Below are 13,942 nucleotides of genomic sequence, written 5' to 3' on the forward strand. Positions count from 1 at the left end.
TATTTTAGTGTAAGTCTTTTAGCTTAAAATATATACATGTATTATTTTCAGTGAAATAAAAATGGGCTGGGTACAGTGGCTCACACTTGTAATGTCAGCACTTTGGAAGGCCAAGGCGGGAGTATTGCTTGAAGCCAAGGAGTTTGAGACCAGCCTGGGCAACAAAGCAAGACCCCACCTCTACAAAGTAAAAAAATAAAAACAACTAGCCAGGCACAATGGCATGTACTTGTATTTCTAGTCTCTTAGGAGACTGAGGCAGGAGGATCACTTGAGCCCAGGAGTTTAAGGCTGCATGAGCTATGATCACGCCACTGCACTCCAGCCTGGGCCACAGAGTGAGAACCTGTCTCTAAAAAAATAAATAAAATAAAATAATGAAAAATATTACTAATATTATTTGCAAATCAGACAAGCATATTAACATTGAGATAGGCTGTATTTGCGTATGACTGGAATTGAAAAATGAAAGGCAATGAATGTTTCTTTTGTAGCCTTCCACCTATTACCCAAGAAGAAGCTTTACATATTCTGGGCTTTCAACCTCCATTTGAAGATATTAGGTTTGGTCCTTTCACGGGAAATACAACACTTATGAGGTATGAAGACCCTCTTAGAGGCAATATCGTGTTTCTAGTTTTGCAAAATAATAATGATGTAGATGTGTATTGATAGTAAACCATGTATCCAGCTGCTGGGCTTCAACCTCTCATAGGTATACCAACTTTGGGCTATGCCTGAATTTCTTTAGAATTGGAATAATGCCATCTTTGTTGTAGAATTGTTGCCATGAACAAATCTTCTTGTTACTTGCAGGTGGTTTAGACAAATTAATGACCACTTCCATGTAAAAGGATGCTCTTATGTTCTATATAAGCCTCATGGGAAGAACAAAACAGCAGGAGAAACTGGTAGGTAAACATATAGAAGATTTACATACACACATACACACATGCACACACACACATACACACACACTGTTTAGAGTTCATCTCAAAGACTGCCTGTTTAGCTTCCTGGGACATTATGTAAACCCTCAACACAGTCTGTTACTTGCATGTAATCTGTAGGGCACTTTTTAATATGCAGTTTAATATTTTACCTCTTCTAACCTTTTTATGTAGAACCTTTAGAACTTTAAGGTATATCACAAACACTGCTCTAACACATTGTATTGTTTGGGTCCGTGGTGTGTGTGTTTGTGTGTTTGTGTGTGTATGTATGTGCGTGTGTACGCGCACATGCTAGTAAAACTCTAAGGAAGCAACATGGAGTTAGCAGTTTTTCTTCCTAAGAAGGAATGTAAGGATTTGAGAATATTTGATGTTAGACCTGTGTGGTAACATATAATGGCAGGAAAATAGACTGTTGAAGTGACAAAGTTCTGCTATAAAATAGTCTTGTTTATAACAGAAATATTAATGGAGTTGATCTCAAGGATTATTTTAGTTATGTGCTAATTAAATAATTTGTACTATTTAGCAATTTCCATTTTTAAAATTGTTACAATCTTTTGACTGTATAAATCAGAAAATTGTAGTACATTGTTAAAGAAAAAATTATTCTGACACTTGTTAAAAGGGTGAGAAGACTTTATTTTAGACTTGTGAAAGGCCTATTGTAGTAGGAATGAGAGATCAGGCTCAACTCTGAATACAGCAAAGACAACAAAGACAACTGGGACTTTATAGCCAAGGGACACAGCGAGGAGTTTGGGGGTGGGATATTACTAAGAGGGTCAGGGGTATGGGGATTCTTGCTAAACTGGCCTAACAGACTTCTTGCTAAAGGCAGGTCAAGGGCTGAGACATCAGGAGTTGGCAGGGGAGGTCCGTGAGGAACTTGATTAGATATTAAGGGTTGTGGGTTCTCTCTAAACTGACTTAGCAGGATTCATGCTAAAACTGGACACAGAAGTCTAAGGTCCAGGCCTGTTTGAGAAGAGGACTCAAGGATTAATCAGGAAGAGAATTGTTATCAATAGAGGGTATATGGTTTACCAAGGTAAAAGACTGAGCACAAAGTCAGATATATTTCTGTTGACCTATATTGGGTATATCAGGTTGGTTACTTGGAGGCAGGCTTGGAGATTACATGTTGCTTTCTACACATACTAGTTTTGTGACCTTGAACAAGTCACTTGCTGAGCCTTGATGTAGACCTTTTATCTTTCTATATTTGTATAGGGTCAGTGTGAGGATAAAAGGAGACATACTTGTAATGTACTTAGCATGCTGTGTTACAGAGTAAGGACTCAGTAAGTGCTAGCATTTATTCCTACTGACTAAATTCTATGCATTCACATGGGGCCTGTCTATCCTTCTGGAAAACACAGCTTTAAATGCTGTGTTGCTATTTATTTCTGTTTCTAGTGAGACTGTCACCACACTACTCTCAGTAAGTGATCAGGCAACGAAAAACTAAGAAAGGATATATTATCCTGTTTGGTAATTTTCTCTTCAGCTGTGTCTAGTTTGCTTTTTATACTGCCTATTGAGTTTGAGTTTTTTAAAAGAGGTTTTCAATCATTTTTATTCTAAAATATGTAGTTCTTTTAAAAATCTGCTTTTAAAAATAACCTCATTCCTTACTCATATTTTCAAACCCTTTTATTTTTTAAATCTATTGAAACTTTTTCCTCCGTATTTGGTGTAATGTAGGAAATGTGTATATATCTGATTTTGCTGTCTCTTGTTTCTTCTGGATCTTATTTGAGGTGTCTTCGTGTGCCATGAAAAAAAAATGCATAATTTGGCATTGTCTTTTATAGTTCTTGAATGTTTACTTCCACAGGATGTGCCAAACCTTTTTCTGGTCCAAAAGATTTTCATGGTCATTCTCCAGTTATTAGACGGTATAATAATGATTCTGTCAGTTGTGTTCATTAAAAGTTTTATAAAATGTCTGCCAATGACATTTTGCACCCTGTAAACTGAATACATAACGGTTCAGTGAAAGCAAGTGAGAAGGTAAGGGGTGTCAAGGCACAGTAATTAGCAACCTGAGCTGGCACCACCATGTGGAGTTCCTGCCCCTCTCTCAGGATAGCACATGTGTGACCTGGGACCTTTGGATGTAGGGTTGTATAGTGTAGACAGCATCCACACTCAATCCACAGAATAAATACTAGTAAAGCTTAATTTCTTTTTAAAATATGAGGGTCACTATAAATAAATGTTCTAATATTTTGTTTCTGTGCCCACAAAGGGGGTCATCTTGTATAACCACCTGGATGTGTCGGTACTGAAAATCATTAACCTAGAGGAGCAGTAGTTGGCAAATGTTTTTACATAAAAGGCTTGATAGTAAGTATTCTTGGCTTTGAGAGACACATGGTTCTGGGGCAGTCACAGCTGCATGATGCAGCTGCTTGGATCTTGAAGGCAGCCATAGACAACATGTAAACAAATGGATATGGTGGTGTCCTGGGAAAACCTTACTGATGGACCTGAAATTTGAATATCACATAATTTTCACATGTCACAAAATATCATTTTTCTTTTGAACTTTTAAAAATTTTATTATTTATTTTTTAGAGATGAGGGTCTCATTCCGTCCACTAAGCTGGAATGCAGTGGCTGTGATCATGGCTTACCGCAGCCTTGAACTCCTAGGCTCAAGCGATCCTTTCCCCTTAGCCTCCCAAGTAGCTAGGACTACAGGTTCATGCCACTGCACCTGGCTAATTTTTAATTAAATTAGATTAATTAATTAATTAATTTTTTTTTTTTTGAGACGGAGTCTCGCTCTGTTGCCCAGGCTGGAGTTCAGTGGTGCGATCTTGGCTCACTGCAAGCTCCACCTGCTGGGTTCACGCCATTCTCCTGCCTCAGCCTCCCGAGTAGCTGGGACTACAGGCGCCCACCACCATGCCCGGCTAATTTTTTGTATTTTTTTTAGTAGAGACGGGGTTTCACCATGTTAGCCAGGATGGTCTCGATCTCCTGACCTTGTGATCCGCCTGCCTCGGCCTCCCAAAGTGCTGGGATTACAGGCGTGAACCACTGCGCCCAGCCTAATTTTATTTTTTAATTTTTTTCAATTAAATTTTTAGAGATGGGGGCTCACTATATTGCCCAGGCTAGTCTTGAGCTCCTGGCCTTAAGTGATCCTCCTACCTCGGCTTCCCAAAGTGCTGGGATTACAGGCATGAGCTACTGTGCCTGGCCCAATTTTCTTTTGATTTTTAACAATGTAAAAACCATTTTAGCTTGCTGTCCATTTCAACACAGGCTGCAGTCTGGAGACTGGATTTACCTGTTGGTGGGAGTTTGCCAAACCCTAACCTAGAGGATGAAGCCTAAATTCCTGAGCATGGTGTTTGAGGGACTGGCTTTCGAATATCCTGCTTCAGCCTACCTCCCCTGGTGTTCAGCCATGCTGGGCTCCTCGATGTTTCCCTGTTCTTCACAAGGTACAGGTCATCCTTAGGCCTATGTGCCTCACTGATGGAATGCCCTGCTGTGGAGCATGTGGAATGTGGGATTTCATATCTTTGTGATTGGCGGATTCCTATTTATTTGTCCATCTTGGACTTCAGCATAACAAATGGATATGGTGGTGTCCTTTGAAAACGTGGGGGGATGGCTTTTTCTTCTGCTTTCCAGGCAGGATTCAATCCCTTCCTCTCCTGGGTTGTCACAGCACCATGTGTACCTCTGGTAGAACTTTGATTTCATTGCGAGGTAATTCTTGGTGCACCGTATGGTTTCATGCAGAAAAACTAGAGTTGCCTTTCTTGAGGATTAGGCCAAGTTCTGACTCATTTGTGCATCACAGTGCCTGATACTTAGGTGCTCAGTAGGAGTTAATTTAATGAATTCTCAATTGAGGATATGAGTCAGGAGGAATTCAGGAGATTGGGGTTAGGAAACTTCTAGGAGAGAATTTTGTTGTCCATTCCAAAGCTGGCATTATTCCTTTGCAAGAGCTCTCTCTTGTGATGTGGAAAGGAAAATGTTTTCTCTTTCCCTTTCTGTAGCTCATCTTTCCTTCTGGCTCCTACCTGCTCTCCCCTTCCCACACTCCCAGACACACACTCACCTGCACCTGTGTGCTAGGTCTGCCCTGCTTTCCATCAGAACCCAGTGCGTCCTCCTTCTGTCTTCTGGAGTCTCTCAGTTGACAGTTTTTCATGTGTTCCTAAGGACAGGAAATGAGCCAACTCATTGAATCTGAAGTTTTCAACTTTACATCTTAGCAGTGCCTTGAACATTGCCTTTTACATTATAAATAGTAAGAGATTAAGACTGTCTCAGAATCACTTCCTAACTGATTCATAGGGTGGCTTTATATCTCTTTTAATGGGGTGTGGACCAAAATGCATGTCTGGGAGTATAGAAATGATCACTGGAGCGAATGTCATACTTACGTGTCAGATATAATGGAAAGCTATTACAATACAGTTCTCAGTCTTGTGTCCCAAGACTGCATTATGAGTAAGGCCCTGGGAGACACCAGAACAAGACTCATAATTCCTTTTACTTGTTTTCTTTTTGCCTGCTGATTAGAAGAGGACTTCATTTGAGTAGTTAATGGCTTTTTCTATTAATATCAGCAGTGTCTAGATGGAGTGAGAGGATAGATGAAGAGATGGGTCAGTCAAAGTAAAGGAAATTAGGGGAAGCAGGAAGACCCAGAGAAATTAGAATAAGAGAGAAAACCTATCAAAGAAACTCTGGGTATCGAGGAAACATCAGCTGTATACATTTAATCAAATTCCCAAAGTAAGAACATATACTTTTATAATTAATGGAATGGAATAAAACACTAAAAGGGCCATGGAGAGAGTTGACTTAGGAACCACTATTCTGGAATTTTAAAAGATTTTTGATCAACTGTCTTGTCCAACTTTAAGATTTTATACTATAATTTTGCTAGAAATTCTCATTTGTAGATCTTTTGAATATCTGTACTTTATTTATTTTATTTTCCAATAGTCTGGTACCTCCCAAGTTCTTTGTGACTTATTTAAATGTAATGATTTGGTGCATGTGTTAACCAGTTCCCTTAATAATCTAGGATGTGTAGCATTGGGTCCCAATGACTTTTTTTTTTTACCTATTTGTTTAAATTTCCTCCAGCATACATCCAAACTTTTCATTGAGGAATGGGATAAACTACCTATTTTCCTTAAATTTGTTTTCTTTTATTTTGTTAGGGGGTTGAGGTGGTTACTGTAATTTCTTTGAGTAAGTTTTAATATATTTTTCAAGTTTTATTCCTACTTTCAATTTTTTTTCCAGAATACTCGACTTTTTACTGCTTTTCTGTGTGCATTTCCTGAAGGATAATTAATCTGTGTATGCCTCCTGGAATATTTTTGTCTTTACCTTTGCTAATTGGGGGACCCAGTTAAGCCCTGCTTCATCTCTGATATGTTCCTTGGCCACCTTAGCCCTGGATTCCTCTAAATTCCTCTAGTACTGATTATTCACACCCATCATTTTCCATTTGCTATGTGCTATGTTTTATTATGTTTCACCTGTTCAATGTGAGTGTCCAGCTCCTTGACCATAGGGACTGTTCTGAGTAGCCCTTACATTCTAGATATGATGCCCACGACATTACACGTTACCCTGTGAATTCTGATGGTATTCGGGGGTAGGGTGGTTCATGTGTAAAGCAGACGTCTCTTCCGTTCTCTCCCATTGTGGAAGAAAGGGTTGCAGAGATAGGCTTTCTGATTTCTCTCTGGGATGTTCACTGGTGAAAACCATTGTCAGTGGCGCTATTTGTTTAAAAACACTTTTAAATCTGTCTTCTCTTTGTGCTTAAATTGTTTTTTAAGGACCACTAAGCCTGTTTTTCACAATGGGCTTTACGTTTTCCTGGGGACCACGCTGTTGTGATTCAGGGACTCCCCAGTACTTATGTCCAGTGGGCTCTCAGTAACTGTAAACTAAGCACACTAATGGAATAAAAGTGAAGTCCAGGGATTTTGATAAGACTTAGCTGTTAATATGAGTATTTTTTTCAGAGATGTCACTAGTCACAATGAAAATTTATTCTAGGAGTTGCCAACATTAGGTCTCTGTTCAGATAACTTCCGAGTATGGGTTCACTTAGCCACCAACATTTGCACCAGGCAAGTCCAGACTCATTTTTTTAATCAGCTAGCTTGAAAATTGCATTTATATTCATGTATTTAGTTTTTTCTAGTGGGTATTGCAGTTCATAACTTTTGCTTAACAGAGAAGACCCGTCTCTGGCCTCATTCCTATATAACTCACACATCGCTTCACCATGATTGTTGTTACCAGCTTACTGCAGCACCTCAGTACATCTCAGGTGGACAACGCGTTAGTATTCTGTTTTCCTCATGTACTGGTTTTCTCCAGTTCATATGAGACACAAATAATAAATCTCTTGAACATGCAGTGCTAACATACCCCTTTCCTCTTTAGGAGCTGTTTGGTGCTTGCTTACAGCATAAACTGCTTAGTGTCATTCCAAGCTGACACAAATTGGCCTTCCCCTGCTGTCCTCCATGTACCAGTTGTATTTAAAAGATGTCAGGGGAGGCTGGCATAGTGGCTCACGCCTGTAATCCCAGCAGGTTGGGAGGCCGAGGTGGGTGGATTCCTTGAGGCCAGGAGTTTGAGACCATCCTGGCCAACATAGTGAAACCTCTTCTCTACTAAGAATACAAAAAATTACCTGGGCATGGTGGCGTGCACCTGTAATCCCAGCTACTTGGGAGGCTGAGGCACGAGAATTGCTTGAACCCGGGAGGTGGAGGTTGCAGTGAGGTGAGATTGTGCCATGCACTCCAGCCTGGGCATCTTTTTTTTTTTTTAAATAAAAAAGATGTCAGGGGAATAAGGACCTTGCAGAGTAATGTTAGATTGCTGGATTACCTATCAGAGTTTCAGAAGCTATTCTTGTCTTTGAAGGTGTAAAAATATACTCTAGTAAGTTCTTCTGGAGTTATCTAGCATTCCTCTATAGATGATCAGGGTCTACAGGACAAGCTCATACTAAGCAAACTCAGAATGTCAGAATATTAACAGAGTAACTTGAAGTAAGAAACATAATCTCAAAGGGACCAGAATTCTCTTATTGGCTGCTCAGAATACCTGCTCTTCTCCATGCAGCAGGCCAGTGAATTCCTGTAGTTTTGTTCTCCTTTCTCTATGCCATGCAGATCATGGCTCTGCATTTGGTGGTGGTTGCTTTGTTGCTTAAGTTTCAGATTTTAAAGATATACTGAAGTACAGACTCAACTTCATTCTGAATTTAGCTTCCCTCAGTAATATATTTGTGTCTTCTCATACACAAAATTACTTTCTTGGACAACTACCTTAATGTGTTGAATGCTGTATTTACTGGCTCGGCACAGTGGCTCACACCTGTAATCCCAGCACTTTGGGAGGCTGAGAGGGGTGGGACACTTGATGTTGGGAATTTGAGACCAGCCTGGCCAACACAGTGAAACCCCATCTCTACTAAAAATACAAAAATTAGCTGGGCACGGTGGTGAGTGCATGGAATCCCAATTACTTGGGAGGCTGAGGCATGAGGATCGTTTGAACCCGGGAGGTAGAGGTTGCAGTGAGCCGAGATCATGCCACTGCACTCCAGCCTCGGCGACAGAGCAAGGCCCTGTCTCAAAAAAAAAAAAAAAAAAAAAAAAAAAAAAAATAAATAAATAAATAAATAAATAAATGCTGTATTTACTATCTTTTATTTCAGAGGGTGATCTTTTTCTTATTTTGGCCTGAAATTGTTGGGTTGTCCCACAATAGGCTCCTCTATACCATCCTACCCTGTATTCTATAAACTAGATCATGGGCTGTTCCCTGAGTATATTCCTTCTTCCCCAGTGGTTTTGTTTTCTCCTAATGCTCTTTCCTCTGTCTAGATTGTTGAAATCCTGACACTTCATTAAGTTTCATCTTGAATGCTACTTCTTCTTGACTCCTCAAACCTGATGTGCTCTTTCTCCTTTGAATTCTATGCCCCTTTTGTGGCACTATCTTATTCCACCTTATATAAAAGTTACTTGTTCCATCTTCCCTACTAATGCACTTGAGGGACCGTGCTGGCTTTCTTCTGCGGCCGTGGACCTGCTGCTCTTAGTGGTCTTCAGCTATTTCAGTGGCCAGAAAGTCGATCACTGAAACTATGACTTGCAAGCTTTCATCTGCTTCATCTATTTTTAGGATTTCTAGTTTTAATGGGCTGTTTATGAATAAATAATTTAGCTTCTTCTAGGACATGCCAGTTAATGAAACCTCAGTTAATGGCTTTGAGTACTAAGTGCTGGTGAAAAGTCATTTCTTATGGTAATACTTTTGAAATTGACCACTATTAGAGTTATGGCAAATGTCCAGGGAAGAGTGGGTATAAGAGGTTGTGGTGGTACTACCAGCCTGTCTCTGTAGAGATGTTATCTTGTCACTTGGCTTGTGAAGACTACTCCTCTAGCCTCCATAAGTTTTGTGTAAAGATTAAAGTGTGTGTAGAAAAATCTGGGTTCTTATCACACAACAAGGAAAGATTAGGCTCACAGATACTTTGAAGGGTGAAGGGGAACAGAATTTATTGGGTGAAAAGGAGAAAACTCAGCAAAGCGAGAAGGGTTCCTGCTAACAGGCCCCCATCTGACAGATTGAATCCCAGGTTACCACACAGGGACAGGAGAGGCCAAGCTCCTCCCCCCTGCAAACAGCGGGCACTTCCTGAGGCCCAACCCCATCCTCCCAGCACGCAGGCCAGCTGGAGATTCTCCAGGAAGCCCTTTTTACTTGGCTGTCTCATTAGTAGGAGAAGTTTGCATTTTTAGAACTTGATTATTACCTGGAGTTTATTTTTATTCATATTCATCAGTAGTTTTTTAAGTTGGGATGTGTGTACTGCATATATATTAGAACCTCTATATTTTAACCTAATTTTAAATTCCAACTTTTTGTATATCTTTTATAAAGACATATTAGTACAGTGGTATATGTATATACTTTATAAATGCATGTGCTAACATTGGGCATACTTGTTTAGAATTTTAAGTGATAGCTGTGTACAACCAGAAAAGTTGAAACCATTGCTGAATACACTAGGTAAATTTCATAGACAAGTATATGTGTTATTAGAAGGTTTTGGTAAGCAAGGACATATTTTAGTTCTTTAGTTTGCTAATGAGCTTACCTGAATTTCAGTTTAAAGAGTAAAACAGAATACATTTATTAACATTTTTTGTACCTATCAATAGCTTCTTGTTTTTCCCCAGCAGTGTCAGTGTGTTCCAATTAATGTCTTTTCTGTCCTTAAGCCCTTAACCAGTCCTTTGTGTAAAGCATGGACACTGCTTTATGGGCTTTCAGTTTGTTTGTTTGTTTGTTTTGAATAGCTTCAGGGGCCCTGTCAAAGTTAACCCGTGGATTGAAAGATGAATCGCTGGCTTATATCTATCATTGCCAAAATCATTATTTTTGTCCAATTGGCTTCGAAGCAACCCCTGTTAAAGCTAATAAAGCATTCAGGTAAGCATTGACATGTTTTAGAAAGTGCATTTTAAGAAATATTAAAAAATAGATGGGTGCGGTAGCTCACGCCTGTAATCCTAGCACTTTGGGAGGCTGAGGTGGGTGGATCACGAGGTCAGAAGATCGAGACCATCCTGGCTAACACGGTGAAACCCCGTCTCTACTAAAAATACAAAAAAAAAAAAAAAAAAAAATTAGCCGGGCATGGTGGCAGGCACCTGTAGTCCCAGCTACTCGGGAGGCTGAGGGAGGAGAATGGCATGAACCCGGGAGACAGAACTTGCAAAAAAAAAAAAATTAAAAAAATTAAAAAATATTCAGAGTCTGTGATATTGGGAAGCTTGGCCATCTGCTTTCCTGACATCAAGTTAGACTATTCTTTAAACATTATGACTTATTCTTCTGCAGAATTACATTTAGTTAATTGTGCTGTTGAAAACATCCATTTAGATACTGTTGTTCAGTCATTATAGGAAAAAGTCATTTGAAAAGTCACTTGTTTTTCCCTTAGAGACAGGGTCTCACTCTGTCATCCAGGCTGGAGTGCAATGGTGTAATCATAGGTCACTGCTGCCTCAAACTCCTGGCCTCAAGCAATCCTTCTGCCTCAGCCTCCTGAGTGGCTAGAACTACAGGCATGCACCGCCATGCCCAGCTCATTAAATTTTTTAATTTGTGTTTTCTATAGAGACAGGGTCTTGCTATGTTGTGCAGGCTGGTCTCAAACTCCTGGCCTCAAGTGGTCCTTATTCCTGGGCCTCCCAAAGTGCTGGGATTACAGGTGTGAGCCACCATACCCTTCCTGAAAAGTAATTTTTACATTTATTATAAAACAGTTGCAAAGGATTTTATAGACTATGTCACAGTGCCTCATCCAACGTCCCACATGAACAATATATTACAGAATCTAGTGTCAAGAAGATTGTCACAACTGAGTAAATTAAAAAGCATCTTCTTTTCTTAAAGTGAAGAATATGGAATTTGTCTGGGTTCCCCCTTTGTCCTGATTGCAAGGAAGCTCTGAGCCAATTTTTATTTCCAATGTCAGAAACTACATGACTTTCATGGTTATATTTCTTTTTTGCCTAATCTAGAGTTTCTGTTTTATTAACTATATAACTTTACTGGTAAACTTGCGTCTTTGTGGAAGACATGATCCCTAAGAAAGAGAAGGTGACTAAGTTTTAATGGTTTTTTTCCTGCTTAGCCACTTTTCCTTATGATGGGTTGAGATAATACCAGGATGGTTGAAAGCCAAGGGAGAAGTATCTAGTTAAGAATTGATGGGTGGGGTGCAGTGGTGTAATCCCAGCATTTTGGCAGGCTGAGGCAGGCAGATTGCTTGCACCCAGGAATTCAAGACCAGCCTGGGCAACATAGTGAGACCCTGTCTCTTAAAAAAATACAAAAATTAGCTGAGTGTGTTGGTATGCACCTGTAGTCCCAGCTACTTGGGAGGCTGAGACGGGAGGATTGCCTGAGCTGAGATCATGCCACTGCACTCCAGCCTGGGCAACAAACCGAGATCCTTTCTGTGAAAAAAAAAAAAAGAAAGAAAGAAAGAATTGGTGAAAACACAAGCCATGAATACTTTGAGCAAAGGGATTGGCTTGGTCATGGGGATAGGATGGGTTTTTTGTTTTTTTTTTTTTTTTTTTTGAGACAAGGCCTTGCTGTGTTGCCCAGACTGGAGTGCAGTGGTGAGATCATAGCTCACTGCAGCCTCGACCTCCTGGGCTTAAGTGATCCTCCCACCTCAGCCTCCTGAGTAGCTGGAACTACAGGTACACACCACCATACCTGGCTAATTTTGAGATGGGGTTTCAGGGTTTCACCATGTTTCCCAGGCTGGTCTTGAACTCCTGCGCTCCAGTGATCCGACCACCTCAGTCTCCCAAAGTGCTTGGATTATAGACGTGAGCCACCACACCCAGCCAGGATGGGTTATTTGGGGCTGGAGGCCATGTGGCTTTGGAGTCCCACTCAAAGGCCCCTCGGGTTTGGGGAAGAGAGGGATTCTGAGACAGGTTGGAATGACCTGGGAGAACCAGGAAGCTGGAAGTTGTGTTTTGTGAATAAGGAGCAAGAGGGAACTCTCTTGTTCTCTCCCAATGCTGAAATGCTTTATTCATCTTTCTGGAGGTGGAATTTCTTGTAAGTGAGGTATACTGTGTGTTTCTTTTATGATTTCATCCTGCAGCTTCACCTTATTTCAGACATTTATCAAATATAAATCATGGTTTTAAACCAACTTTGTACCCTTTAAAAGAGAGTCCCTCACTTCTGCCTGTACCTAAGAATCATGTGAGATTTTCTTAAAAAACTATATAAATCCCCAGGCTCTACTCCAGACCTATTTGAATTAGAATGTCCAGGGATGGGTTTAGGACATCAGTGTGTTTAAAGACTTCATTGCTTTAGGGTTTCATTTTTAGGATGCATTTTGAGATGTCTTGAATTCATAGTGAAAGGAGAAGAGTAGTGGAAAAATGCAGATAGCATTCCAGGACTTTTTTTTCCTCCTAGAATTTTAGAGGTGGTATATTAAAACATTTTATAGCCCTAGATTTTGAATAGAGGATTAAGGCTGAAATTTAATTTGTGAGTTCTCTTTAATGGCCTGTAGAAATTTGCCTTCACCTAAGCTCTAATGTCTGTTCCTGATGAATGAATGCCAGGTTTGAATACACTCTAGTATGCCTTTTATTAATATATATTTGAAGCAATATACTCAAGGGAGTAACTATTAAACTTACTGTGAATGTATTTTATATTTAGCAGGGGACCTCTCTCACCACAGGAAGTTGAATATTGGATCTTAATTGGGGAATCAAGTAGAAAACATCCTGCCATTCACTGTAAAAAGTATGTTAACTTCCCTTTATTTTCTTTAATTGAGGTAACATTTAGATACAGTGAAATGCACAGATCTTAGTTGTATATAATTAGTTTGATAAATGAATGCACCTGTATAATCACCACCCAAATAGGATATGGTACACATTCATTGCCATGGAAATACTCTCACTCTCTACTCCTATCAATCTCCATAGAAAGCCCCTCTTCTGATTTCTGTCACTACAGATTTGCTTTGCCTCTTCTTGAATTCCATGTAAAGAGAATCAGACAATATTATTTTTGCATCAATCTTAAGTAACATTTTTGAGATTCCTCCATTGTGTCACGTGTATCAACAGTTTATTATTTTTTTATTGCTGAGTAGTATTCTGTTGCATAAGCATGCTGCAATTTGTTTTCCATTTTCCTGTTGATGGGCATTTGGATTGCTTTGAGGTTTGGTCTCTTGTCAATGAAGCTCTTAGGAACATTCATGTACAAGCCTTGAAACAAATTATATAAAAATTTTGTTAAAATATAATTCACATACCATAAAGTTCACCGTGCCCACCATGCGCGGTGGCTCATACCTGTAATCCCAGCACTTTGGGAGGCTGAGG

General features: G+C 39.8%; 1 protein-coding gene across 31 annotated transcripts in view; it reads left to right on the plus strand.

The window, feature by feature from the left end:
* The window catches only part of BIVM (basic, immunoglobulin-like variable motif containing), a 42,551-nt gene that overhangs the window by 22,222 nt on the left and 6,387 nt on the right, over positions 1–13,942 (plus strand). For 24 of the 31 annotated variants that reach the window (XM_063697500.1, XM_063697502.1, XM_063697504.1 and 21 more), the window contains 4 exons: positions 495–599; positions 817–911; positions 10,349–10,481; positions 13,263–13,349. In XM_063697500.1, the coding sequence (XP_063553570.1) occupies positions 495–599; positions 817–911; positions 10,349–10,481; positions 13,263–13,349 (420 nt within the window). The remainder of the gene's footprint in view (positions 1–494; positions 600–816; positions 912–10,348; positions 10,482–13,262; positions 13,350–13,942) is intronic. The other 7 variants (XM_019039703.4, XM_055360702.2, XM_063697511.1 and 4 more) reach the window with 1 other exon arrangement.

The sequence above is a fragment of the Gorilla gorilla genome, chromosome 14, assembly GCF_029281585.2.
Source record: "Gorilla gorilla gorilla isolate KB3781 chromosome 14, NHGRI_mGorGor1-v2.1_pri, whole genome shotgun sequence".
Classification (NCBI taxonomy): domain Eukaryota; kingdom Metazoa; phylum Chordata; class Mammalia; order Primates; family Hominidae; genus Gorilla; species Gorilla gorilla.